The 26,881-nt window shown below is 39.1% G+C and overlaps 1 protein-coding gene across 6 annotated transcripts in view; it reads left to right on the top strand.

Moving 5' to 3' along the window:
• The window catches only part of RIMKLB (ribosomal modification protein rimK like family member B), an 83,050-nt gene that overhangs the window by 31,150 nt on the left and 25,019 nt on the right, over window positions 1-26,881 (top strand). For all 6 annotated transcript variants that reach the window (XM_066263856.1, XM_066263864.1, XM_066263846.1 and 3 more), the window contains one exon: window positions 14,758-14,989. In XM_066263856.1, coding sequence (XP_066119953.1) covers window positions 14,815-14,989 — 175 coding nt within the window. In that variant the 5' untranslated portion in view covers window positions 14,758-14,814. The remainder of the gene's footprint in view (window positions 1-14,757; window positions 14,990-26,881) is intronic.

Here is a 26,881-nt window from a genome sequence, read left to right as displayed (position 1 = left end):
AAGCTTCAGGGATTAGTTTGTTGGGGCACAGGATAGACCAAATGTCTTAAAATTATCTCCTAATTCTTCCTTTCCCTAATTTATATCCACTTGGGGTTTGCTACGGGGTAAGTCACTAGACTGATTTTTCAAAACTTCTCCTGTCGCTGTGAGCTGAAAGACTGAACACCATGAACCCTGGAAGGGGTTGGGGCAAAGGAGACAGAGCAGTGAGTTCCACACTTTAGAAGAAGTAGCTTCTATCATCTTCCCTTGGGGAACAGGCGTAGCGACCTAAACTGAGTGAAAATCGGTAGAGGAAGAACTTCTATACCCTCGAACAACATGTGAAGAGGGAGAGAAAATAAAGTAAGGAGAGTGAGCTTTCTTGTCTGTTGCTTACTGACAACTGCTATGGGGCACTTGAGTGATGTGGATCTGTGGAGAATTTGTGGCAGGTTAGTTTAAAAAGAGTATTCTCTGCAAGTGGGATTATGAGGAATGGGCCTTTAGAAATTGTAATTATGTGATTTTAAAATCTGCCGTAGTAGATTGTGATAGGAACAATGAAAAAAGTATTATCTTTAAATGTTAGCTGTTCTGGCATGTGCAGTTGTTTCAAGAGAGGTTGAATTGGGGAGATTAGGTACAGATGTTGGGGAAATTGTCTTTCATTACTTGGGAATTTTCCTGCTTGTCATATTAAGGGTTGTTAAGAAATAATAGAGTACTTCCAAAAATATCTGTACGTAATATATTTTAGATTTATGTGCCATATGTATCTGTGTACATGTTAGGTTTGCAGAAAAGAAGGATTGACTTTCTGGCTTCAAAATAACGAATACTGTGGTGGTGTTTTCATTTCCAGTGTTTTTTCTCTTTTTCCTTTTAAAATTGGCTTAGAGGACAAAAGCCATAGAGCTCTCTAGCTCTACTCCCTTAGAACCTGGGACTGTATAGAACCCATCTATCTGCTTATATCTTTTTTCCTTCTCTTACTAAAATTGCTCCCCCCCCAACTTTAATTGGTAACAAAGCTAATTATTTAATTATCAGTTGTATAATGATGATGGAAAGTAGAATTAGGCTTGAGTTGTTTTATTTTGAAAAATAACAATTTTCGACAGCTATGTTTAGAACGTATACGGTATACATTTGCCTGGTACTCAATATTGAAAATACCTATATGGTTTTTTGATACCCCTTTATGTTTCACTATAGTAGACTCCTTTAAAATAACTCCTAACCTTTAGCTTTTGCCTGTCAGATGAGGGTCTGTGTTGCCCCCTGGGGATAACAGCAGAAAATAAAACAGGGATTCTGTCTTTATGGAGTTTACAGTCCAATCCCATTGATCCCTGTACTTTTCATCTGCCCCTCAGTTCCCTAGCAATGTCTGGAGGAGTCTCTACATTCTTATATAAAATATGTACCAATTTGTGAATTGATGGATTAGCAAAATAAATTGGCATAAACTTTGATATGCCCAATTCATTTTTCTACCTTTCTTTTCAAAGTGGCAACACATTACCAAGTTGTGACCAAAAAAGAAAAGAAAAAACAAATCCAAACTGACCCTGTACTTAAATGTTTTTAATAATATTTAGTCCCTTATGTATTTTATTCTTCTCCCCCTTTCCCTTCCCTCTTCCTCTTTTGGATACTAGTTCTTGGCTTCATGATCTTAGTAATAATGTCTTTAAAAAAGAATATGGATTTGCTGTATAAGATGAGACCAGTTCTGTGTACTGTTCTGCTGTTCCCTGTCTGATAACATTGTAGACTTTTTGATACATCTTGAAAACTACATCTTTAAAATACAAGCAGGTTTGCCCCAATAGTTTTAGAAATCCCTGATGCTTTGGAGTTATCAGTCAGCCATATCTATAAAGCCTTCAGCTTAAGTATATTAATAGCTTTCCAACTCCTTTTTCCAAGTAATGTTCAAATGTTCAAAGAAAATTTGGCTCAACATCTGATATGTCAAATGTAATGAATTTGAAGCTGTACTGTGCATTGTGTCTCGAGGACATTTTTCAAATCTTGTGCCATGTTCCAGAGATATTTTACTATAACATTCCTCTGTTAAATAAAATCATGAGGAATTTTTTTAAAAAGAATTTTATTTGCATTCCAGAAAAAAAATTTTTTTTTAAATATACCACAGACTGTATTAAGAGTTTTAGTAACTAAGCTACAGGTAATTTAAGTAATATTTTTCTCACCCTTTAGTAGGAAATATGTATACATTTGCTTGTTAATTTGCTCATGACATTTTATAAAATTTTCTTTCTCAGTTTTCCTTTTATTAGGTAAAATACACATAAGATAACATTTACCATCTTAACGCTTTTTAAGTACACAGGTTAGTGGTTAAGTACATTTGTATTGTTGTACAGCCATCACCACATGCATCTCTGGAACTCATTTGTTTTGAAAAACTAAAATTCTATACCTCTAAAACATTAACACCCCACTCTCCAAACACCCAGACCCTGGCAACTACCATTCTATTTTTTGTGTCTTATGAGTTTGACTCCTTTAGATACCAGACCATAATGTCTTTAGGGTTCATCATGTTGTAGCGTGTATCAGAATTTAATTTCTTTTTAAGGCATAGAGTATGTATACTGCATTTTGCTTATTTATTCATCTGTTGATGGGCATATGGGTTGTTTCTACCTTTTAGCTGTTGTGAATAAATGTTGCTATGAACATGTGTACAAATACCTCTTTGAGACTCTGTCTTCAGTTCTTTTGGGTATATACTTAAACGTCAACTTGCCACATCATTTAGTAATTTTATTTTTAAGTTTTTGAGAAACTTCCATACTGTTTTCTATAGCAGCTGCACCATTTTATTACATTCCCACCACAGTTTGCAAGGCTTCCAGTTTCTCCTCATCATTCCCAACACTTATTTTTTTAATTTATTTATTTTTGATGGTCGCCATCCTGGTATTGGAGTATTATAGTTTCATGATTTTGATTTGCATTTTTCTAATGTTTAGTGACATTGAACATCTTTTCTTGCTCATGACTTGTTTATTAAAGATTTTATTCATTTTAGAGAGAAGCGAGGAGAGGTGAGGAGAGGAATAGGGAACATTAACTCCCACAGTGCCTTGACCAGATAAGCCTGGGATTTTGAACTGGCAGCCTCAGTATTCCAGGTTGATACTTTATCCACTGCACCACCACAGATCAGGCACTCGTGATCTTGTAGGAATCAAAGGAAGACAAAAACGCCCAGACAACTTGATGAAATAGGATTTTAATTGCCGGCGGAGCAGTGTGACCTCCTAAAGAAGCAAGTCAAACACACGCTCCCCAAAGTAAGATTTTTTACATTTTATATTCCCTTTACAGAACACAGGTTTACATGCAAAGGGCTCGTGATCCCTTTGTCTAGAGCAGTGGGTTCTCAAAGTGTGCGCCAGGGCACACTGGTGCACCCTAGAAGATTTCCAGAGAAATATGTGCCTGTTGGGGACCAAAAAACCAACAGGATTTTTGGAGTTTAGATGTTTGGGGGACAGAGGTGTGGGGAATTGGCTGTAAGCTGACAGTCTGCCCAACCCTCCACTTCACTGGCCTGATTAGGTTACAAAAGGCTGTTAAGCTGTGGTGCTGGATTGTTTACACTACCCCCCATGTTCCCCAGAAAGACTGGAGGCAAGTTTCTTCTATCCTTTGTTTGGTGTCAAGTTAAGATATGTATGGTGGGAGTTTTCTGCACTCAACACAAGAGTAAAAAGAGAGGAATTCTTCAATGTATTGATGAGGAAATGAGAGTTTGCCTTTCAAATATATGCCCAAACATTGAAGAAATCGCTAGGACACTTCAGGCTCATGTTTCTCATAAACACAGAATGAAAAACTTAACACATTCGTGCAGGGACCTGCCAAATTTACTAAATCTTACTAAGAATGTATCTATCTATATATATATAAAAAGATAATTTCTTGTCGTTTTTTTCAACCCCTCTTTTTTATGAATTCTAAAAAGCATAACAAAAAATGTAACATAAAAATTTTTTTTAATGTCAGAATTTAATTTTGTCATATTTATTTCATTTGATTACCATAAAAACACTCTAGGACTTTATACAGTGTGTCTGTAAAGTCATGGTGCACTTTTGACCGGTCACAGGAAAGCAACAAAAGACGATAGAAATGTGAAATCTGCACCAAATAAAAGGAAAACCCTCCCAGTTTCTGTAGGATGATGTGGCAGCATGTGCGCATGCACAGATGATGATGTAACACCGTGTATACAGAGGAGCAGCCCACGGCCATGCCAGTTGAGATTGTGGACGGTAGAGGAAAGTTCAGTGTGTTCTGTGGCTTGCTAAATTCGAATCTGTGACCAAAGTGCAACGTGAATATCAGCACGTTTATAACGAAGCACCACCACATAGGAATAACATTACTCGGTGGGATAAGCAGTTGAAGGAAACCGGCAGTTTGGTGGAGAAACCCCATTCTGGTAGGCCATCAGTCAGTGACGAGTCTGTAGAGGCTATATGGGATAGGTACCTAAGGAACCCTAAGAAATCTGCATGAGCCCACATCAAACAGCACTGAATAGGATGAAACTGGGAGGGTTTTCCTTTTATTTGGTGCAGATTTCACATTTCTATCGTCTTTTGTTGCTTTCCTGTGACTGGTCAAAAGTACACCATAACTTAACGGACACACTGTATTTTTTTCTTAATATTTGACCTAATTATTATAATATATTTCTCAGAAATTTGTATATAGTGTGCCTACAATTATTTTTAGGATTTTATTTTTGTTTTTTTTTGTTTTTTTGTTTTTGTTTTACAGAGGCAGAGATAGACAGAGACAGACAGACAGGAACAGAGAGAGATGAGAAGCATCAATCATCAGTTTCTCGTTGCGCGTTGCGACTTCTTAGTTGTTCATTGATTGCTTTCTCACATGTGCCTTGACCGTGGGCCTTCAGCAGACCGAGTAACCCCTTGCTGGAGCCAGCGACCTTGGGTCCAAGCTGGCGAGCTCTTTGCTCAAGCCAGATGAGCCCGCGCGCGACCTCGGAGTCTCGAACCTGGGTACTTCTGCATCCCAGTCCGACGCTCTATCCACTGCGCCACTGCCTGGTCAGGCATTTTTAGGATTTTAAATGCACCCCAACTTCAAAAATTTTGAGAACCACTGGTCTAGAGGTACACACTTCAATCTCACAACTTCAGGATGGGAGGAGGTTTAGGTGAGGTCAGAGAATAAGCATTGGAAATGGCCCATTAAGGTCTTAAAAACTTTTAAGAAAAGGAGAGAGGAAGGGGTTATTCAGATAATCTTCTGTGGGCTCCCTTCCCCACTGTGTTCCTTATTGCTTCTCTTCCTCCTCAGTGAATGAGGAGGAGGATCTGATTTTTCCTCCCTTCTTTCTTTCAAACTTTCTAGTACGGAAAACCTCTCCATTAGCAAAATAATAGCCCTTTCCAAGCAGGAAGGCAGTCTGTAACTTCACTGACCATTTTTAGCTGGTGTTGCCTAGCCCTCATTATAAATCACACACAAGTATAAAAATCATATTTTACAAATTTATTTGGCCACCATTCTACCCCTTTTGCTTGCTTTGCTATCTACACCACAAGCATTCCAATGTAGGAAATGAAGTACATTACAGTAACAGTACAATTTCAACAATTACAAAGGTATCCTTTACAAAAATCTCTCTGAACACTTGACCTAAAACATAAGATGTCCTTGAAGCTTCTTTGTTCAGGGGGGCTTCCTTCCTTAATGACATTATAACATCAGATTATTTTTAGCTCTGTTAGGGTTGGAATTATGTCTATTTTGTTTACCATGGTAATTTCAGGTAGAGTGCATTGTAGGCACTCAAAAGATTTAAACAATGGATAACTTAATTGAATGTTTAGATTTATGTGATTATCCCTGGCTAGGTAGTTCAATTGGTTAGAGCATTGTCCAGATATGCCACGGTTGTGGGTTCTTTCCAGTCAGGGCACATACAAAAACCAATCAATGAATTCATAAATAAGTGGAAAACCTGTTTGCGGTTTCTATCCCTCTCCCTATCTCTACCTCCCACCTTCTTTCACTCCTTTACTTCTCTCCTTCCTGTCTCAAATCAGTTAATAAAAATAAAAAAGATTATTGCCTGTCTGGTGGTTGCACAGAGCGTCGACCTGGTATGCTGAGGTCCCAGGTTTCAAACCCAGAGGTCTTGGCCTGAGTGTGGGATCATCAACATGGTCCCATGGTTGTTAGCTTGAAGCCCAAGGTCACTGGCTCGGCTAGAGCACACCCCCACCCCGCCCTCATCAAGGCACATATGAGAAGCAATCAATGAACAACTAAAGTGCCACAACTACGAGTTGATTTTTCTCATTTCTCTCCCTTCCTATCTTTCTCTTGCTAAAAAAAATTAAAAAAATTTTTTTAATGTAAAATGATCTTGTATAAAAAGAAAGGCCCAGTGTTTACATTGCTTACTGACTGACACACAAACCTTGATGGCAAAGGAATAATTTTCTTTAGCTTTTGAGCAAGGTATGATAGAGTATATTTGTTAAGGTAAGATTCAGTGGCGTATAATAAAGAATTCCCAGATATCATTGACATAAACAGGATGATAGCGTTTATTTCTTTCTCATGCAAAAGAGGAAGTAGGCCCATCCAAGACCATGACACTACAAAATTTTTAGGGATTTAGATTCTTCTAACATACAGCTGTGCTTTTCCGAGGGTTGCCTCCTGCCCTCATAGTCCAGATGGTGGTTAGAGCTGTAGCCGTACCATCCACATGCTAGGTAGCAGGATGGTGAAAGGGCGAAGGAAGAGCAGCCCTCGTAAGTAGGCTTTCTGGAAGTCGCAGTGCAGTGCTTTCACTCAGCTGTCCTTGCCAAAACTTAGTTAGTGTGACCACATCTAGTTGCAGGAAAGCCTAGGGAATAGGCTTTAGTTACATGGCATTGCACTCAGCTTAATATCAGATATCTTATTACTAAGGGAAGTAGAAAATGGATATTGTGAGGCAAGTGGGAATCTCTGCCATAGGGTGTATGGGATTTGAAGCGCTCTGGGCTTTACCACTTTTTATTGTGTGAATTTAGACATGTTAACTAACCTCTCTGCTAGAACAGGTTCACCTACTAAATAACAATAATGGATCAAGGGGATGGTTGTGAGGATTAAATGAGAAGATACTGCCTGACCTGTGGTGGTGCAGTGGATAGAGCGTCGACCTGGAAATGCTGAGGTCACCGTTTAGAAGCCCTGGGCTTGCCTGGTCAAGGCACATATGGGATTTGATGCTTCCTGCTCCTCCCTCCCCTTTTCTTTTTCCTCTCTCTAAAACTGAATAAATAAAAAATTTTAAAGAAAAAGATACAAATCAACTGCCTAACAGTATGAATAGTGAGTATGAACATATACTCACTCAAGATATCAATTTATTTTCTTTATCCAAATTCCATTTGATGTCTTTAGATATAGTAGAAAAGTGTACAAAAAGATTATGACAACCAAAACCTGACTCCCCGTTCTGCCTCTATCTTACTATTGTGCTGTCTTGGGCAGTTCATTTCCTTAAAACGGGATGATATATGTCTGTGTTCCTCACAGAGTTATATGAGATTAAATGAGAAAATATACGTGGAAAGTATTTTGTGAACCATTAATGGAGAATGTATCTAACCTTACCTTTATGCATTGTTTTGCCTTTGCCTGCACGTAGTTTTTTGTATGAAGAAAGGGAATTTATAGGCACTTGTCTATATATATAATCCAGTGTTGCCTCTCTTTACCTTCATTACTTTTCCTATTTCTGTGTAAACATTCAAGTTTTACCATTATTTTTCTTAATTTTTTTGATAAGGGGCCATATTGAGTTTGGTTAGGAAAATGATTATTATCTCATTTTTTATCTGTAATAATGTATACAGCTTTTTAAAAAGGGTATCCTGGGTGATAGAGCTATAAGAAAGAAAGAAAATAGAAGTGAATATGTCATGTAACTTTTGGGAAATTAGATGTTTGCTCCGTTTTTCAGATAATGCTCTTACGAGTATAAGGAGGATAGCATGGGGACTGTCATACGTTTCTTTTCTGTCACTGATACAGTCCATTTTGTTTAATATCTAGCCTCCTGCTCCTACTTTCACAGCATTCTAGTCTACCTTCAAGTTAATGTAGTAAAGAAAGTAACATTTTATGAACTCAGAACACCTGAACAGTGATATTATAATAAGTGGCATCTTAGCTAAAGGATATGATTACATAGGAAATACCTAAGTTTCAAAGGGACATTCTTTTGTGATCATTTATTGATGAACATTTTTTGTGGGTAATAGGGATAACTGGACTAACACTATTGGTTGGGTGTTGCTGAGACTTCTGAGCTTTTTTTTTCTGTCTTATTTATTTATTTATTTATTTATTTATTAGTAAGGTGGGGAGGGGAGAGAGACAGAGAGACAGAGATGAGAAGCATCAACTCCTTTGTTGCAGCGCCTTAGTTGTTCATTGATTGCTTTCTCATATGTGCCTTGACAGGTGGGAGAGGGGCTCTAGCTGAGTGAGTGACCCCTTGCTCAAGCCAGTGGTCATGGGATCATGTATGTGATCCCATGCTCAAGCCAGTGGCCCCTTGCTCAAGCTGGATGAAGCAGGCGACCTTGGGGTTTCAAACCTGGGACTTTAGCCTTGGAGTTTCAAACCTGGGTCCTCAGCATCCCAGGCTGATGCTCTATGCACTGCACCACCACCCAGGGAGGCCATTTATTTCTTTTCTGTACCTTTAGTATCTATAAAAATCATCCCCTTCCCCACACGGAGTGGTTCCCTTTTCCCCATCTTTCTTCTTAATGCTTTTGTCTTTATTACTTATTCCCATTCTTTCTCATTTCTAAGATTATTTCAGATTTATTTCTGACGAACTGTTGGCTATAGTAAAGGAAAAGAAAGAGTGTAAATTATATATATAAATCTCCCAAATTGTGTTTTGTTTTTCAGGTCAGGGAATGGTTTGTAAAGAATTGGAGACATTAGAAGTCACTGAGAGAAAAAGCCTTGATTGATAAAAAGATCCTGGTTAAAACCTGAGGCATCATAAATTTGGCATTAAAATATAGATACTGCACACAAAAATTAGAGGATATTTCAAAATGAATATGCAGCAATAAAAAGAAGCATTTGATTTTTTAAAATTAAACAAGAACATCAGAAAAACAAGCAACAAGTCAAAGAAAGTTGTTTGATTATGCAAATGAGATGCAAAACCAACTTTCATTTCATTGGTGAAAATGCACTGTACAAAAGACTGGAAGGACTGGAGTATCTACACGTTCCCTGATCCCCTGATTTTTGTGAGCAGTGTACTTTTAGGACCGGCTGGGTATCCCAGTTAAGCATTGTCCTGATACACCAAGATTTATGGGTTCAATCCCTGGTCAGGTCACGTATAAGAATCAACCACTGAATGAGTGCTTGGATGAGTGGAACAACAAATTAACCCCCCCATCAATAAATTTAAGTACTGTTTTAAGTTTTATGACAGAAAAAGAGAGAGAGAGATTAATATTAAGGAATTGGCTTGTGTGATTGTGGGGCTGGCAAATCACAATGTGTAGAGCTGGCCAGTCGGCTGGAAACTCAGGCCGGATTTTGATGTTACAGTCTTGATTCAGAATGTCTCTGGGACACTCTTTTGCTTTTTAGTTCTTAAACTGATTGGATTAGGTCTACTCACATTACAGAGGGTAATGTCCTTTACTCAAAGTCAACTGACTGTAGATCAGTTACAAAGTACTTGGATGGCAACATGTAGTCTACTCTTTGACCAGACAGTTGGGCACTATTGCCTGGTTGGAGAGAGAGATTTAGTAAGTAAGAGATCAATGATGTATTCAGATTTTAATGCTAATAGTTGAAACCTGGCTGAGGATGACATTTCTAGAGAAAGGAGAGAAAGATTTAAGAATGAAGCGCTGAGAGTTATATACAGAAGAAGAGCTGTCAGGAAAAACTAGTCACAGAAAAGGAGACTGTGAAAAAGTGCCTACAATTCAAGATACACGTATTTTTCTCTGCAAACCTGACTCAATTTCACATTCACGATAGAGTGATGTCATTGAAAGCACATCTGTAGTAATAGCCAAATGGAGTAAATTTTAGTTTGTGTATTAGTATTTATTTTTTTCTTCTCTGACTTTATTCTTTTCCAGTCTTCTGATTCTGGATTCATATGCTTTCTAATCTAGAATAAAGAATTTTCCTAATAATAGTAAGAGGTACCCTAATGTCTTCAAATGGTAAATTGTAATTTTGCTTTTTTTCCCTACCAGAATGACTACCATTGGGTAGGGGCCTCACAAGAAAAATGAATGAATCCCTTTATGATTCCCATTTAATTAGCTTTGTGTAGACTATTTGAAGATGATAGTGACTTTTTAAAAATGGTGTGTCTATCCAAAAGTTTGCATGAGAAAACTAATATAAAAGTAAATTCTCTTTTGATTTCAAAACTATTTTAACAGTTTATCAGCATTTATTTGAGATCTGATATTTCTATGTACATTGTTTTTCTTGATACTGGGGCAAATCAATAAATAGAGGATGGAGGCCCTGGCCGGTTGGCTCAGTGGTAGAGCATCGGCCTGGCGTGCAGGAGTCCCGGGTTCGATTCCCAGCCAGGGCACACAGGAGAAGCGCCCATCTGCTTCTCCACCCCTCCCCCTCTCCTTCCTCTCTGTCTCTCTCTTCCCCTCACGCAGCCAAGGCTCCATTGGAGCAAAGTTGGCCCGGGCGCTGAGGATGGCTCTGTGGCCTCTGCCTCAGGTACTAGAATGGCTCTGGTCACAACAGAGCAACGCCCCGGATGGGCAGAGCATTGCCCCCTGGTGGGCATGCCTGGTGAATCCCAGTCAGGCGCATGCGGGAGTCTGTCTGACTGCCTCCCTGTTTATAACTTCAGAAAAATACAAAAAAATCAAAATAAAAATAGAGGATGGAAATTAGTTGATCTGGTTTATATTCTAAGAAAGATATGTGTATATGTGAACATGTGCAAAGGCTGTATTTATCATGTATTGTTCGAGGGTACTCTTCTTATTGGATAACCAAACATTTCTTCAGATGTCAGAGGAAAAAATAAAACCCATTTTACTGTATAGGCTACTTTCTGTACTTTAAAGTAGTGAATATAATTTGGACTTTTTTTTTTAAAGACTCAGGAATATTTTTTTTTTTTTTTTTTACAGAGACAGAGAGAGAGGGATAGATAGGGACAGACAGACAGGAATGGAGAGAGATGAGAAGCATCAATCATTAGTTTTTCGTTGAGACACCTTAGTTGTTCATTGTTTGCTTTCTCATATGTGCCTTGACCATGGGCCTTCAGCAGACCAAATAACCCCTTGCTCAAGCCAGCGACCTTGGGTCCAAGCTGGTGAGCCTTGCTCAAACCAGATGAGCCTGCGCTCAAGCTGGCAACCTCAGGGTCTTGAACCTAGGTCCTCCGCATCCCAGTCCGACGCTCTATCCACTGTCCCACTGCCTGGTCAGACAGGTATATCATTTTTTGGCTCCAGGACTGTGTAAATCTACTTTTATGATTTTGACATCTTACAAACTTTTTAATTCTTTTTTTTGACGTTAATGGATGGGAAAAATAGAAAAGTAGATGCTTTAAAATAATAGGAAGAGGAAGAGACCATTGGAGGAGGTGCCAATTCTCTCGTCCCTTCCTGGCCCACAGGAAGGCATTGGCCATAGCACAGGGGTTGGGGGTGAAGATGGTTATGGGGGTGATGTGCCTCTGCCTTTGGGGTTGGAAAGTCTTCACCTGATCATTTCTTGGGTATGGTTAGATGTGAACCCCAGTGGAGCAGCCTTAAAAAGGCGAGCAGTAGCCCTGGGCCCAAGGATGGCCAGCTGTTCATCCTGTGGAAACAAGAGGGGGCCATTGGGCAGAGGAGGTATTGTGCCCTTTCATTCCCCGGCAATAAAGTGGCCTCTGGAAATCACTAAAATTATAGTGTATAACAAGTCTGGACAGATGTCAGTTGATACCAGCACCAGTGGAACTGTACTTATTAAGCTAAAAGTTGTTAAGTAGATCTGACCTTCATAAACTGGGATGTCAACTACTTGGTGTACAGGAATGATGAGTTGGAACACAACATGGTATACCTCTACATATCTTGACATGAAAAGCAAAGCATAACACAGGAAACTTTTGAAGCTGATAAAATTATTCCACATGACCAAAGATAACCTCCAGGGGCATATGTGGAAGTGTGTCTCTCTGCCTCCCCTCCTCTCACTAAACTAAAAACAGACAAACAAATAAATAAGTAAATAAAACCACAGAGTTCAGGCGTCCTTTCTGAAAGGATGTGGTACAGTTGTGGCAGATGATATCTTTAGTTTTGGCCCTGGCCGGTGGGCTCAGCGGTAGAGCGTCGGCCTGGCGTGCAGGAGTCCCGGGTTTGATTCCCGGTCAGGGCACACAGGAGAAGTGCCCATTTGCTTCTCTACCCCTCCCCCTCTCCTTCCTCTCTGTCTCTCTCTTCCCCTCCAGCAGCCAAGGCTCCATTGGAGCAGAGATGGCCCGGGCACTGGGGATGGCTCTGTGGCCTCTGCCTCAGTTGCTAGAATGGCTCTGGACGCAACAAAGCGACACCCCAGAGGGGCAGGGCATCGCCCCCTGGTGAGCATGCCAGGTGGATCCCGGTCGGGCGCATGCGGGAGTCTGTCTGACTGCCTCCCTGTTTCCAGCTTCGGAAAAATGAAAAAAATAAAATTAAAAAAAAAATAAATAAATAGATATCTTTAGTTTTGCTTCAACTCTCCTAGACAGCGAGGGAATATCATTTTCTGTTAGAATCCCAGGATCAAGAGAATTTGAGCCCATTAAGAAAAAAGTGAAGGGAAATGGGAGCCTAATCCAAACCTACAGTTTGTTGCATACCAGTAGAAAAACACCCAAGCTTTATGTGGCTGTGCAGCCAGGCGAGATGGGATGCTCATGTACATCATCTGTCAGGAGTTGCTGCATGACTGTATAAGATTGCAGCCATGGAGAGTTTATTGTCTGAATGCAGAATCACCACATTGTATTACCATTGCATTTTGTGCCATTTCTGAGAGCTGACTTACCAGTATCGGCAGAATGTTCCTGCTTTCCAGTTGCCCATGGCTTTAACATCCCATCCTGATTTCTCTTGGGCTCACAAGTGCTCTGCAGTTTTATACAATAAAATTCAGTCATATTGGTGAACAGATGATGTTCAAGAACTAAATGCCAGTGGAGGCACAGAGATATAGCATTGTAGTTTTGGGGGTCAAGGACAGGATGTTTCAAAAATTACCCAATAAAAACATCTTAAGGGCATTTTTATAATTTGCCTTTCAAGGGAAATGAGGATCTCTATATTAGGTACTCTGGTGTGACTTCTGTGGAGCTTTTCCTTCTGAGTGAGACCCTTCTAGTGGCCTGAGAGGCTCTGGGTATGAGGCATCTCCTTTGCTGGTTACTTGGGTCTTGGCCTGATGCATCACCACAGCTGAGAGTTCCTCCCTCCCTTTTCCACAGCTACAAGCCCCTTTCTCTTGCGTATCTCTCATATTTTATTCCTTTCCTGCTTTCCAGTGACTGATGTCTTTGAGGCCATGGGTCTTGGGGCAGGCATGACAGCCCAAGGTTGGTGTGTGTGTGTGTGTGTGTGTGTGTGTGTGAGAGAGAGAGAGAGAGAGAGAGAGAGAGAGAGAGAGAGAGAGAGAGAGAGAGAGAGAGAGAGAGAGATGTCCTATGATGTTCTGATCTTAACCACATGTGCATCTGTGGAGCAGGCTCTTCTGACTGGGACTCTGGAGAGCTCATAAATGGTGCTTAAGGGACCAGTTCCAGCTTCTGGGATGCTGGAAGCCATCTGTCTGTATGGCCAATTGCTTCCTTTAGTTCTTACTAGAACTTTATTTTTAAAAAGTTTTTTTTTATTGAAATCAACCAGTTATGTTTGTTAGTGAAACTTAGAACTTTTTGTTTCTCAGGAAACCAATTTTTAACTGTTGTCTTGTTCATGATATTAACTCTGAGAAGCAAAATTTTATTTGTAAAAGAAAGTCTTTTCTTACATTCTAGTTGACAAGCTGTTTATTTTTAAAAAGTGTATTTAAAGAATAAAAACACAGTAATAGCATGCTGTCCTGATTGAGATAAACAACCTTTAGTGAATGGACTTTGGCATTTATTTTGGCTTTAAAATATTTTTTTCTCATTCTCAAATTATTTGATTAAGGGTGCTGTGTAAATGACTTCAGTGTTGATGCTCATCCAATAATGTTGCTGTCTCATTTTTTACATGCCTATAAATAAATGTATAATAAAATATGTACATAACAACATAAGGAAAGAAAAATAACAACTACACCTACCTGAAAATACATGATGACAGTAGTGATCAGATTCAAGTATATCCTAGAGACAGTATATAACATAGGGAATGGCACTGAAAATTTCTAATAAGTGACCTGCTGTAATTATAAAACCGCAGGGCTGGTTTCCTCGGTGGAAAATGGGAAATTTTATCTTAGGGGAGGTTGTCAGTTTCCTATTTCTAGTGGCATAAAATTTTTTTATTTGAATGAAAGGGGAAAAGTCATAATATTACCCTGTTATCCCATTTCTTCAGTTAATACGTAATCACAGCATTTACTTGTGTGAAAGCCAGAAATTAAGTAGATTTCTTGATTTGTATGTGTATTTTCTCTTCCATCTAGAAAGAGTTTATACTCAGAAGGAAATAATCCAGGAAAAAGAGGAATAAGGAGATCAAGATGTGTAGCTCTGCAGCTGCCAAGTTGTGGTTTTTGACAGATCGTCGAATCAGGGAAGACTATCCCCAAAAAGAGATCTTACGAGCATTAAAGGCCAAGTGTTGTGAGGAGGAAGTGGACTTCAGGGCTGTGGTGATGGATGAAGTAGTGCTGACAATAGAGCAAGGAAACCTGGGTAAGTCTGTATTAAGTGATTTTTTTGTATTTTTACTTAGAATATGGTGACTCTGCATGATTCAGGAATAATTAGGACAAAGACATTGTTAATAGCTTAGCACATTAAGTATTATTGGATCTTAAAATGTATATTTTCTGGAAGAGATGGAAAAACTGGTATTTATTACACTTACGTATTATTTAAGAAATAGGTGGGAGGGAAATTAAAGATAACTTGTTTTGTTCTATTATTACTATCATTTATTTATTTTTAGAGAGACAGAGATAGTGAGTCACATAGGAAGAGAGAAATATAAGAAGCATCAACTCAATGGTTGCGGCACTTTAGTTCATTGATTACTTTCTCATACATTCATTGACCAGTGGGCTCCAACTGAACCAGTGACCCCTTGCTCAAGCCAGCAACCTTGAGCTTCAAGCTGGCAACCTTGGACTCAAGCCAGCAACCATGGCATAATGTCTATGACCCCATGCTCAAACTGGCAATCTAGTGCTCAAACCGGTGACCTTGGGGTTTTGAACCTTAGTCCTCAGCATCCCAGGTCAATGTTCTATCTACTGCGCCACCATCTGGTCAGGCTGTTATTACTATCTTTTAGTTTTTTGTTTGTTTGTTTGTTTTTTTGTATTTTTCTAAAGCTGGAAACAGGGAGAGACAGTCAGACAGACTCCCACATGCGCCCGACCGGGATCCACCCGGCACGCCCACCAGGGGCGATGCTCTGCCCACCAGGGGGCGATGCTCTGCCCCTCCGGGGCGTCACTCTGCCGCGACCAGAGCCACTCTAGTGCCTGGGGCAGAGGCCAAGGAGCCATCCCCAGCGCCCGGGCCATCTTTGCTCCAATGGAGCCTTGGCTGCGGGAGGGGAAGAGAGAGACAGAGAGGAAGGAGGGGGTGGGGGTGGAGAAGCAAATGGGCGCTTCTCCTATGTGCCCTGGCTGGGAATCAAACCAGGTCCCCCGCACGCCAGGCCGACGCTCTACCGCTGAGCCAACCGGCCAGGGCACCTTTTAGTTTTAAAATACCGTGTAATCCATTGGAGGGGACTTTTAGTATATGAATCAAAAGCCATGTGTGATTGTTTTGTTTTTTACAAATTACTTGATACATATGGGTATAAAATACTAATACAGTTCTTTTAATGTACAAGGGTCCTAGTGATTTGACTCAAACTATGTCTAGTATTTCTAATATTTCATATTTGTTTTAGGATTACAGGGGAAGATATCTTGTAAATGTGTAGAAATTCTTTAAGACTTTCAGGAATTTTAACCTCTTTGACTTGGAAAGTTATGACTTGGTATATAGTTCAGTTGGTCATTTCTGTTAGGGAATATATTATATGGTAGCATATAAAGGGTATTTTTATTAGCTTTCAAAAATACTTTATGATTTTGTTGTAGTATTGGGTAAGGATATAAGACTTAAGTACATTTAAGATCATTTTCTTGTTTTGTTACTGGAATGATAATGAGGCTGTGTATTTTAATTTCCTCCTCAGTGAAATGGAGAGAGATGATTATTGTAAGAATTAATAATATGCAAAATACAAATCTGCTATTGTGGGTTAATTTCATTCAGAGGTTAGTTAATAGATCCAGATTCTTGTCTGATTAATAATGTGATTCCATATATTTAAATAAGTAAAATCTCTTAGGAAATAGTCACTCTTTGTTTTCTGCCCTCTTAACATTGACTTCATTCTCAGTACCTTTAGATTTATTTTTTATTTATTTTTTTTATTTATTTTTTTTTTTTTTAGAGAGAGACAGAGACAAGACAGACAGGAAGGGAGAGAGATAAGAAGCATCTACTTGTAGTTGTGGCACTTTAGTTCATTGATTGCTTCTCATACATGCCTTGACTGGCAGGCACCCGCTGAGCCAGCAACCTTGGGCTTCAAGCCAGCAACCATAGGATCATATGATCCCATGCTCAAGCTGGTGACCTCTTGCAGGATGAGCCCACGCTCAAGCCTGATGAGTGTGCATTCAAGCTAGTGACTTCGGGGTTTTGAACCCGGGACCTTAGCGTCCCAGGTCAGTGCTATACCCACTGGGCCATCATGGTCAGGGTAGAAACTATTTTAGAAATGTTTCTGAGTAGTTTCACTTGAGGGCACTATTTATTTTCAATCCAGTTTTTCTTTTTAACATGTGCCTACAACCAACATATATATCAGCACATACATCCTAGGATATTTTTTCTATTTCTACAAAAACTCATTGTGAATTTGCTAGGGATTGCATTGAACTTGTAGATCAATTTGGATCCAATTCATGAACATGAACATTATTTATTTTTAATTTCATTCAGCAATATTTTGTAGTTTTCATTGTATAAATCTTTCATATCCTTGACTAGGTAATTCCTAAGTATTTATTCTTTTTGTTGCTATTGAAAATAGAATTGTTTTTGTAAATTCATTTTTAGGTTGTTTATTGTTTGTGTACGGAATCAAATTGTTTTTGTGTGTTTACTTTTTTTTTTTTTTTTTTGTATTTTTCCGAAGCTGGAAACGGGGAGAGACAGTCAGACAGACTCCGCATGCGCCCACCCGGCACGCCCACCAGGGGGCGACGCTCTGCCCCTCCGGGGCATCGCTCTGTTGCGACCAGAGCCACTCTAGCGCCTGGGCAGAGGCCAAGGAGCTATCCCAGCGCTGGGGTTATCTTTGCTCCAATGGAGCCTCGGCTGCGGGAGGGGAAGAGAGTGACAGAGAGGAAGGAGAGGGGGAGGGGTGGAGAAGCAGGTGGGCGCTTCTCCTGTGTGCCCTGGCCGGGAATTGAACCCGGGACCCCTGCAAGCCAGGCCAACGCTCTACCACTGAGCCAACCGGCCAGGGCTGTGTGTTTACTTTTTATCTGCTACCTAGCTGAATTTTTTAGTTTTGAGTTTTTTTTGTGGAATCTAGTGTCTTCTTCATATATGAGCATATTATCTGCAAAAAGAGATAAGATTAGTTCTTTCTTCCTTTCCAGCTTGGGTGCCTTTCATTTCTCTTTCTTACCTAATTGCTCCGGCAAGACCTCCAATAGTATGTTAAATAGAAGTGGTGAAAGTGGGCATCCTTGACTTGTTCCTGATGTAGAGAAAAAACTTCCCGTCTTTTCACCATAGAGTATGATCTTTGCTATGGGATTTTTATATATGGCTTTTATTATGTGAAGGTAGTTTTCCTAGTTTGTTAAGAGTTGTTATTACTAAAGGGTATTGATTTTTTTTTTTTTTTTTACAGAGACAGAGAGAGAGTCAGAGAGAGGGACAGATAGGGACAGACAGACAGGAACGGAGAGAGATGAGAAGCATCAATCATCAGTTTTTTTCGTTGCGACACCTTAGTTGTTCATTGATTGCTTTCTCATATGTGCCTTGACTGTGGGCCTTCAGCAGACCGAGGAACCCCTTGCTGGAGCCAGCGACCTTGGGTCCAAGCTGGTGAGCTAGATGAGCCTGCACTCAAGCTGGCGACCTCAGGGTCTCGATCCTGGGTCCTTCCGCATCCCAGTCCAACACTCTATCCACTGCGCCACCACCTGGTCAGGCGGGTGTTGAATTTTATTAGATGCTTTCTCTGCATCATTTAAGATGTTGTAACAGTTCATTCTGTTGATGTGGATTACATTGACTTACATATGTTGAATTATCCTTGCATTCTAGGAATAAATTTCACTTGATTATGGTGTATAATCCTTTTAATCTGCTGCTGAATTCTGTTTATTAGCATTTTGTTGAGGATTTTTGCATTAATGTTCATATGAGACTATTTGTGTTCAGTTTTCTTATACTGCTTTTGGTATTAGGGTTATGCTGGCCTCACAGAATGAGTTAGGAACTGTGTTCCCTCTTCAGTTAAGCAGTGAAACCATCAAATCTGCTGGTCCTAATTCATTGGGCTGATTCTCGCTCTTTGGCACTTTTTCATTGTTGCATTAGTAGATATACTTATCCCCAAATAACAGTTATTTCATATAATTAAAACATTTAAATTTATTCTAGATATTTTTTCTTAAGTATTCCCCTGGAAGTGTTCATTGCAAAGGCAAGAGAAGAGAACAGTTTGAGAGTACCTATTATATGCAAAGGATAGTGCTAGGCACCCTAGGCTTATATCTTTGTTTTTCTCTTTTTTAAAGCAACTAGTAGCTTTATTTATATTTCTTTATTATACAAATAACACAGACAGTACCAAAATATAAAGTTTAGAGTATATATCATCAGAAAGTTTGCCACCCATAGATTGATCACACATAGACATATAGATTGGTAACATACACACTCTTCTCAGAGGCGGATTTAATAGCGGGTGCCCTAGGCGCTGACTTCTGAAGGGCCCTGCAAAACCCCAACTTTATATTTTTTTCTAGTGACAAGTTTGGTTTTGTTTGTGCAATTTTAACATTAATAGTAATATTTTATTTATTTAAAAATATAGTTAACATATTTTTATTTTCCCTGTCTCTCTCTTTTTTTTTAAGGAGCCCAATATTTTCTTCTGCCCCAGGGCCTCAACTGACCTTAATCTGCCTCTGGCTATTCTTTAAATCAGTGGTTTTCAAACGCTGGCCTGCCCAATATTTTGAGTCCGTTGGTCTGCAAAAGAGTTAACTGTCCTAATGTTGTCTTCATATAACATCAGGGTGGTTAACTTTTTGCTTATCAGCACAGAAGTCTGTGGGCTGGTGGTTGAAAACCATTGCTTTAAATGTTTTTCACTTGTCAGGTGAGTGTCGTCTATGTGCCAAGATACTGTACTAGGCATTGGAAATGTGGAGTTTAGCAAAATATAATAGTCCATTGGTTTGTATCTTATTTAAGCAAAATGGGAGGCATAGACATTTTGCAAAAGTCAAAGAAATAGTTACACACTAAGTGTTATAAAAGGAAAGTGCAGTGTGATATGAGAGAGTATACCAATGGATCTCTTGTTAGATTGCGAGGTCGGAGAAGGCCTCTTTAGAGAAGTGACACTAAAAGCTGAAGGATGAGTAGCTGTTATACAAGGGTAGAGTGAAAGGAAAAGTATACCTCTTGCCCTTAGGTAGGATTCCTTTGCCATAAATCTCTAGAATTCACTGTTCATTGCCAAATTATGTTCCAGAAAGGTACTAATTTCCCCTTTTCCAATGGTCTTTCCTGTGTGATTTCATTTTAATATTAATTAGACAAAGAATGGCCCAGGTTGAGCCATTTTCTTCTTAATCTTTTGGTAACTTGGAACTGTCATTCCCAACCCAGCTGGACAGTGGGACATACAGTTGGGTATTTCCTTAAGTCAGAAGATAAGCTGTTGAGTATTCAAAGGAAAGACATTTGTAGTCTTTAATCATCAGGGAGAAATTTCTTTTAGGAACTTATCTTTTTCCCCCTACTCCTATTAAAGTAGTAGGTAGCTTTGATTATATTTAGTCTGCTTGCTAAATGTGTCTACCTTTTCATTATTGATTCTTCAGTGAGATACTTGAGTGAAATTTTACCTTCTGTGCCAGCAACAAGTGATTATATCTGTTTTATCAGAGTGGTTGCCTGTCCCTGTCCAAAGTAGTTCAGAAAAGTATATAGAATCGAATTAGTTATACCTCTAATGCTTTAAACTCACATTTAGGGAACAAATTGCTCTTGGAAATGGCTATAGTTTTATATGTGATGTTGAATAGTATTAATTAGAATATAGCTATATAAATAAAAATTACTATGATAAATTATGGACAGTTGAAGTGAAGTAAACTAGGAGATGTGACATTCTTGCAAATACAGTATGGGGCAAAAGTAGGTGTACAGTTCATATGGAAAATAATACAATAATAATAATACAAGAATAAACTCTGTTTCGTGTACTCACAACTACACCAACTTTTGCCCCACTCAGTAAATGAGCAGACCTTTATTTATAAATGCCATGTCAAAATAATTCCCTTGGTTATGGTGTGGGATGCGATAATAGTGAAGTGTATAAAGTATCCTGGTCCCTGCCCCCAACTGCTGTTATTAAAGTTAACCAAAATTGTCCTACAAAATGTTATTAAATTGTAAGGACTATAATGAAAAGTTGCCAGTTCAGTTTCTTGCCTGTGGTACATTCTTCCTTCAGAATTTATTCCTTACTCCCCTAATTTTTTTTTCCTGTATTTTTCTGAAGCCGGAAACAGGGAGAGACAGACAGACTCCCGCATGCACCCGACCGGGATCCACCCGGCACACCCACTCTGTCAAGACCAGAGCCACTCCCCAGTGCCGGAGCCATCTTTGCGTCCAGTGGAGCCTCGGCTGCGGGAGGGGAAGAGAGAGACAGAGAGGAAGGAGAGGGGGAGGGGTGGAGAAGCAGATGGGCGCTTCTCCTGTGTGCCCTGGCCGGGAATCGAACCCCGGGCCTTCTGCATGCCAGGCCGACGCTCTACCACTGAGCCAACCGGCCAGGGCCCTTACTCCCCTAATTTTTGTTTGTTTTCTGCTAACAGCACATGAATTTATTTTGAGAAATTCATTCTCTCATATTGGGCAGACTTGGTGGGTCTGTTGAGGATGGTGTTCAGTCTCATTATGGTCAAGCTAGGTCTTGAATCTGAGTAGTTTAACTTAAGAATAGAAGGAGACAGTTTGGAATTGGATCATTTTGGTGTGGCACCTTGGTGAGACTGCCAGTTGTTTTTTGCTTCCTAAACTTCCAGAATTGCCCTGGTGTTTTTTTTTTCTGAACCTGGTTTTGTCAGCATTCTTTTTATTTAGTTCTGTGCACAATCTTATATCTATATATTAATTTTTTTTCTTGTTCAAGTTAGCTAGAGATATTTTAGTTGCCTACACATCAAATAACCTTAAACAATACGGAAATTAATTCCAGGAATCAGATTGCTGATAGTAGACCTTCATGGATTTGGTTATTTGGCAGAGAGAGGGCAGAAATCAATTAGGACTACTTTTCTTATTACAGAAAGTGAGTCTAATAACCCATAGTACACAGTGGTGAAACTGGTAATTAAATAATTACCTTTATTCACTTGGAAGCATAGTCTTGTTGGGGATAAAGCTTGGAAGAATCTGGTATGTATTGCTACAGAACACTTTAAAAGCGTATGAGGGATTTGGAAGCAGGAGATGAGGCTGGTCTCCAGAGGTGCTAGGGAACTTAAAGCAAAGAAATGAATCGGTAGCTCAAACCTCCAAATTCTTTCTTCAAGGCAAATAATGGAATTCTGGGGTTTTGGGGACTATAGCTCCAACCTAACCATTGGAATATATTCCTGCTGAAAGGAGTCTTCCAGCTATCATGCTGCTTAGGAAATTAGCACAGCTAGGAATTTGGAGGAAAGTCCTTTGACATAATGAAAGAACGTGGGCTTTAGAACTAGTTTGATCAAGTTGTCCTGGCTGACCCAGTTATTAAATCAAACCTTTTGCAGTTGGTCAGACTGGTTGTCTTGTTTTATTTAATTACTACTAAATTAAATCTCTTGGTAAATTCTGTTAAAAGTGGGAATAAAAATAAAAAGCCGTCTTTATAATGTGATCAGGATTACTCAAGATGTATGTGCTTGCCATGGTTTGGTAGCTGACACATAGTAAATATTCATTAAATGATGCTATTATTAATTGGAATGTTAATATTATTCTGTTTATGCACAGTACGTTTGACAGTTGTGAAATTGAATGATTTGATTCTTTAAAAAAATTTTATTTAAAAATTGAACTTAATGGGGTGACATTGATCAATAAGAGTACATAGGTTTCAGGTAAACATTTCTGTAGCATTTGAAGTGTTGTGTGCCCATCACCCAAAGTCAAATTATTTTTTGTCATCATCTATTTGTCCCTCTTGACTCCCTGCCACTCCATAACCACTTCACTTTTATCTATATTTGTGAGTCTAAGTTTTATATTTCACCAATCATATAGTTCTTAACTTTTTCGAATTTATTTACTTCACTTAGTATAATGTTCTCAAGGTCCATTTATATTGTCATGAAGGCCAACATGTCTTTACCATTTCTTGTGGCTAAGTAGTATTCCATGGTATACATGTACCATGTCTTCTTTATCCAATCCTCTATTGAGAGACACTTTAGTTGTTTCCATGTCTTGGCCACTGTGAACAATGCTGTGATGAATATGGGGGTGCATGTGTATTTGTGTACTGGTGTTTATGAGTTTTTTTGGTAGATACCTAGTAGAGGGATTGCTGGGTCATATGGTAGTTCTATTCTCAATTTTTTGAGGCACTGCCATGCTGGCTATACCAGTTACATTCCCACTAGCAGTGAATGAGGGTACCTTTTTCTCCACAGCCTCTCCAACACTAGTTATTACCTGTCTTGTTGATAACAACTAGTCTAACAGGTGTGAGGTGGTATCTCATTGTAGTTTGGATTTGCATTTCTCTAATAGCTAGTAAAGATGAGCATCTTTTCATATATCTGTTGGCCATTTGTGTGTCTTCTTGGGAGAAGGATCTGATTCTGTAAGACTGGTCTCTGAGAGATACACAAGTGAGAAGCCATGAAAGAACCTAGAGTTAGTGTAGTTACTAAGATGAGTTAGGAAAAGCTCAGGAAAATTTGTCTCAGTTTTTAGAATTCAGGTTTTAAAATTACATTTCTTTTGCAAACAATAGCAATATGCAAAGCTTTTTTACAAATAACTCATTTAATTCTGGTAATAATCCTCTTTCCCCTCTTCTATAGCAGTTTGTTGCTAGAAGACCATAAATTTTTATGTCTGGCTTTAACAGTGACTATATAATTATATAATTATATATTTGCCCGCTTATCTTTTATATAGCTTTTCTTTACTGTTTCAGTAAATATTACTATTTTATGGATGAAGAAAACATAATAATTAGGTTGGATATAGTATTTCAACTTTCAATTTTCAAGTCACATTAGGATAATAGTAAGGAAAGGAACTTCTTAAAAAACAGTTTTTATATAAATTAGCAAAACAGAAGTGGGGCCAGGATTTTATCCCAAGTTTCAGAGTAGGTACTCAGCAAATTTTTGAATGAATTGATTAATGGATAAGTCCCTTAAGGGTATCTTGTCATCTTGTTTGTCAATTTCATGAGGTATTTCTCTTGCACCAATTTTTTTTTTTTTTTTTACTATCTGTAGAAAAGCTAGAGAGAATATACCCAAATATGGAGAGCTTGAATGTCAGCATTTGTAAAATATAAGGAGGTGAACCCTGGCCAGTTGGCTCAGTGGTAGTGCGTCAGCCTGGCGTACAGGAGTCCCAGGTTCGATTCCCAGCCAGGGCACACAGGAGAGGCACCCATCTACTTCTCCACCCCTCCCCCTCTCCTTCCTCTCTGTCTCTCTCTTCCCCTCATGCAGCCAAGGCTTCATTGGAGCAAAGTTGGCCAAGCGCTGGGGATGGCTCTGTGGCATCTGCCTCAGGTGCTAGAGTGGCTCTGGTTGCAATAGAGTGATGCCCTAGATAGGCAGAGCATCACCCCCTGGTGGGCATGCCGGGTGGATCCCGGTCGGGCGCATGTGGGAGTCTGCCTGACTGCCTCCCTGTTTCCAACTTCAGAAAAATACAAAAAAATAAAATAAATAATAAATAAAATATAAGGAGGTAAATTACCATAGTTAGTGACATCATGGGTCTCTAAATTTGATATCTTATCTCCTTTTGCCAATGTTTGTGATAGAGTTGGCTGTCTTGACCTCAGATTTTAGATTTTTTGAAGATACTTAGAGAAAAAGCCAGATAGTCATTACCTTCAATAAAAAATGCTTTAAAAAAAAAAAAGGCCTGACCTGTGGTGGCACAGTGGATAAAGCGTCGACCTGAAAATGCTGAGGTCGCCGGTTCGAAACCCTGGTCAAGGCACATATGGGAGTTGATACTTCCAGCTCCTCTCTCTCTCTCTCTCTCTCTCTCTCCTCTCTAAAATGAATAAATAAAATTTAAAAATGAAGAGCTATGATTGCTTGTTTGCTTGCTTTCTATTTTTTCTTTTAAAAAAATTATATCCATTTTATTTGAACTAAAAAAAGAAAGCAGTTCACCCATTTTCTCTTTTTTAAAACACATGACCATCAGCAACAATGAGGAAATAAATCCTCAGTGATAATGAGGCACAGTGTTATAGTAGTCTTGCATTTGTTTCTTTATGTACCGCTGATGAGAAAGGAATTTTTATTGATTCTTCATCATTCCCAAAAAACTTACTTTTTAAGAAGAAAAATTTCTCTCTCCTTGGGATTAATAGCTAGATAAGACTTGGAAACAAATCGGAGGAGAACAGGATAACTGAGGAAGTTGAAGAGGGTTAGAAACACAACCCTTGTCTATCATGGGAGTTAGGCCCCAGAACCCCCCACGATAGGGGAAAATCCACAAAGTAGCGACCTTATATTTATTTTATTATTTTTATATATATATATTTTAAAACTTTATAAACCCTCCCCACACTCTTACAAACCTTTCCCACACTTTCTATGCTTATTTTACCACAAAAATAATTAAAGTAATAAATATATAAAATACCTATATACTGCAAAATCCCATGATATACCGCAAAATCTGCAATACAAAATAGATATATACAATTTAAAAATTCGTAATACAGTGAGACCATGAAAAGTGAACCGCATATATCTTCTTAGGAAGTTTCAAAGCAGCTAGAAAAGGCCATATACATTATATTCTTATAAGAATGGATTCTTCATTTGCTCAGAGTGCCCAAAGATCAATAGCAGTCGTAAGAGATGTCACTTTGCCTATTTTGGCTCTATCTGTACTTGCCCTCCTTTCCAGCCCTGGATCACCTTTTGCTTACCTAGAATAACAAAGTGTGTGTTTCCGTTACTGGAGGCATTGGATTTCTTTCCATCCTCAATAATACCCACATAGTGTACTATGCAGATCTAACTGTGCCTCATTCCCATACTCCCATTTTCTGATGCAACAGATAGGTGGTCCCTGCTGGTGGTGTGGCCTGAGTGTGGAATAGTTTCATTGCTTTCTTTATCCCATTTCTTAAAAAGAGCAAAAACTGTCTCCAGTTTAGGGAAATGAGAAAGTAATGTAGTAAATTTTTTCTTGACATTTGACAGTATCTCTTTCTAATCACTCAAACCTTTCTCAGTACTGTCTTTTTGTTACCTGTGTTTTACTTAATGAATTTGATTATTTACCCCTGATAGTGCTGACTTATCTTTCACAATGATACTTGACACACTAGATTTCCCTAGTTTTTTTACTGCTTTCTTTCCTCAGGTTTTATTGCTTTCTTAATGAGATCCACCGAATCTTGGTTCCTAGTTTTCTCTGTTTTTTTATTTTGTCTTTCAGCCTTTATATCCTGATTTTGTTAGATATTACAGCTTGGGCTGGTTCCCACAAATAAGTAAACACAGTCCATACTACCATTATGAATTATATTTATAATAGTTCTAGTTTGATATTATCACTAAAATATTTTATATCTAGATCCTCCAAATTCAGCATCTTCTGTCCTAAACTGGCTTTCATTTTCAACTTTTCCATTTTTTTTTACCTAGTCTCAAACTTTTTACACTTCTAATCTGGTCACTAGGGTGTTTTTTTTTCCTATTAAAAAACTCTTTAGCCTGACCAGGTGGTGGCGCAGTGGATAGAGCATCGGACTGGGATGTGGAAGGACCCAGGTTCGAGACCCCGAGGTCGCCAGCTTGAGCGCGGGCTCATCTGGCTTGAGCAAAGAGCTCACCAGCTTGGACCCAAGGTCGCTGGCTCCAGCAGGGGGTTACTCGGTCTGCTGAAGGCCCACGGTCAAGGCACATGTGAGAAAGCAATCAATGAACAACTAAGAAGTCGCAATGCGCACAACGAGAAACTGATGATTGATGCTTCTCATCTCTCTCCGTTCCTGTCTGTCTGTCCCTGTCTATCTCTGCCTCTGTAAAA

The sequence above is a fragment of the Saccopteryx bilineata genome, chromosome 1 (genome assembly GCF_036850765.1).
Source record: "Saccopteryx bilineata isolate mSacBil1 chromosome 1, mSacBil1_pri_phased_curated, whole genome shotgun sequence".
Taxonomy (NCBI): Eukaryota; Metazoa; Chordata; class Mammalia; order Chiroptera; family Emballonuridae; genus Saccopteryx; species Saccopteryx bilineata.
Note: the sequence above shows the minus strand (reverse complement) of the source record. Positions and strands in the feature narration are given on the sequence as shown.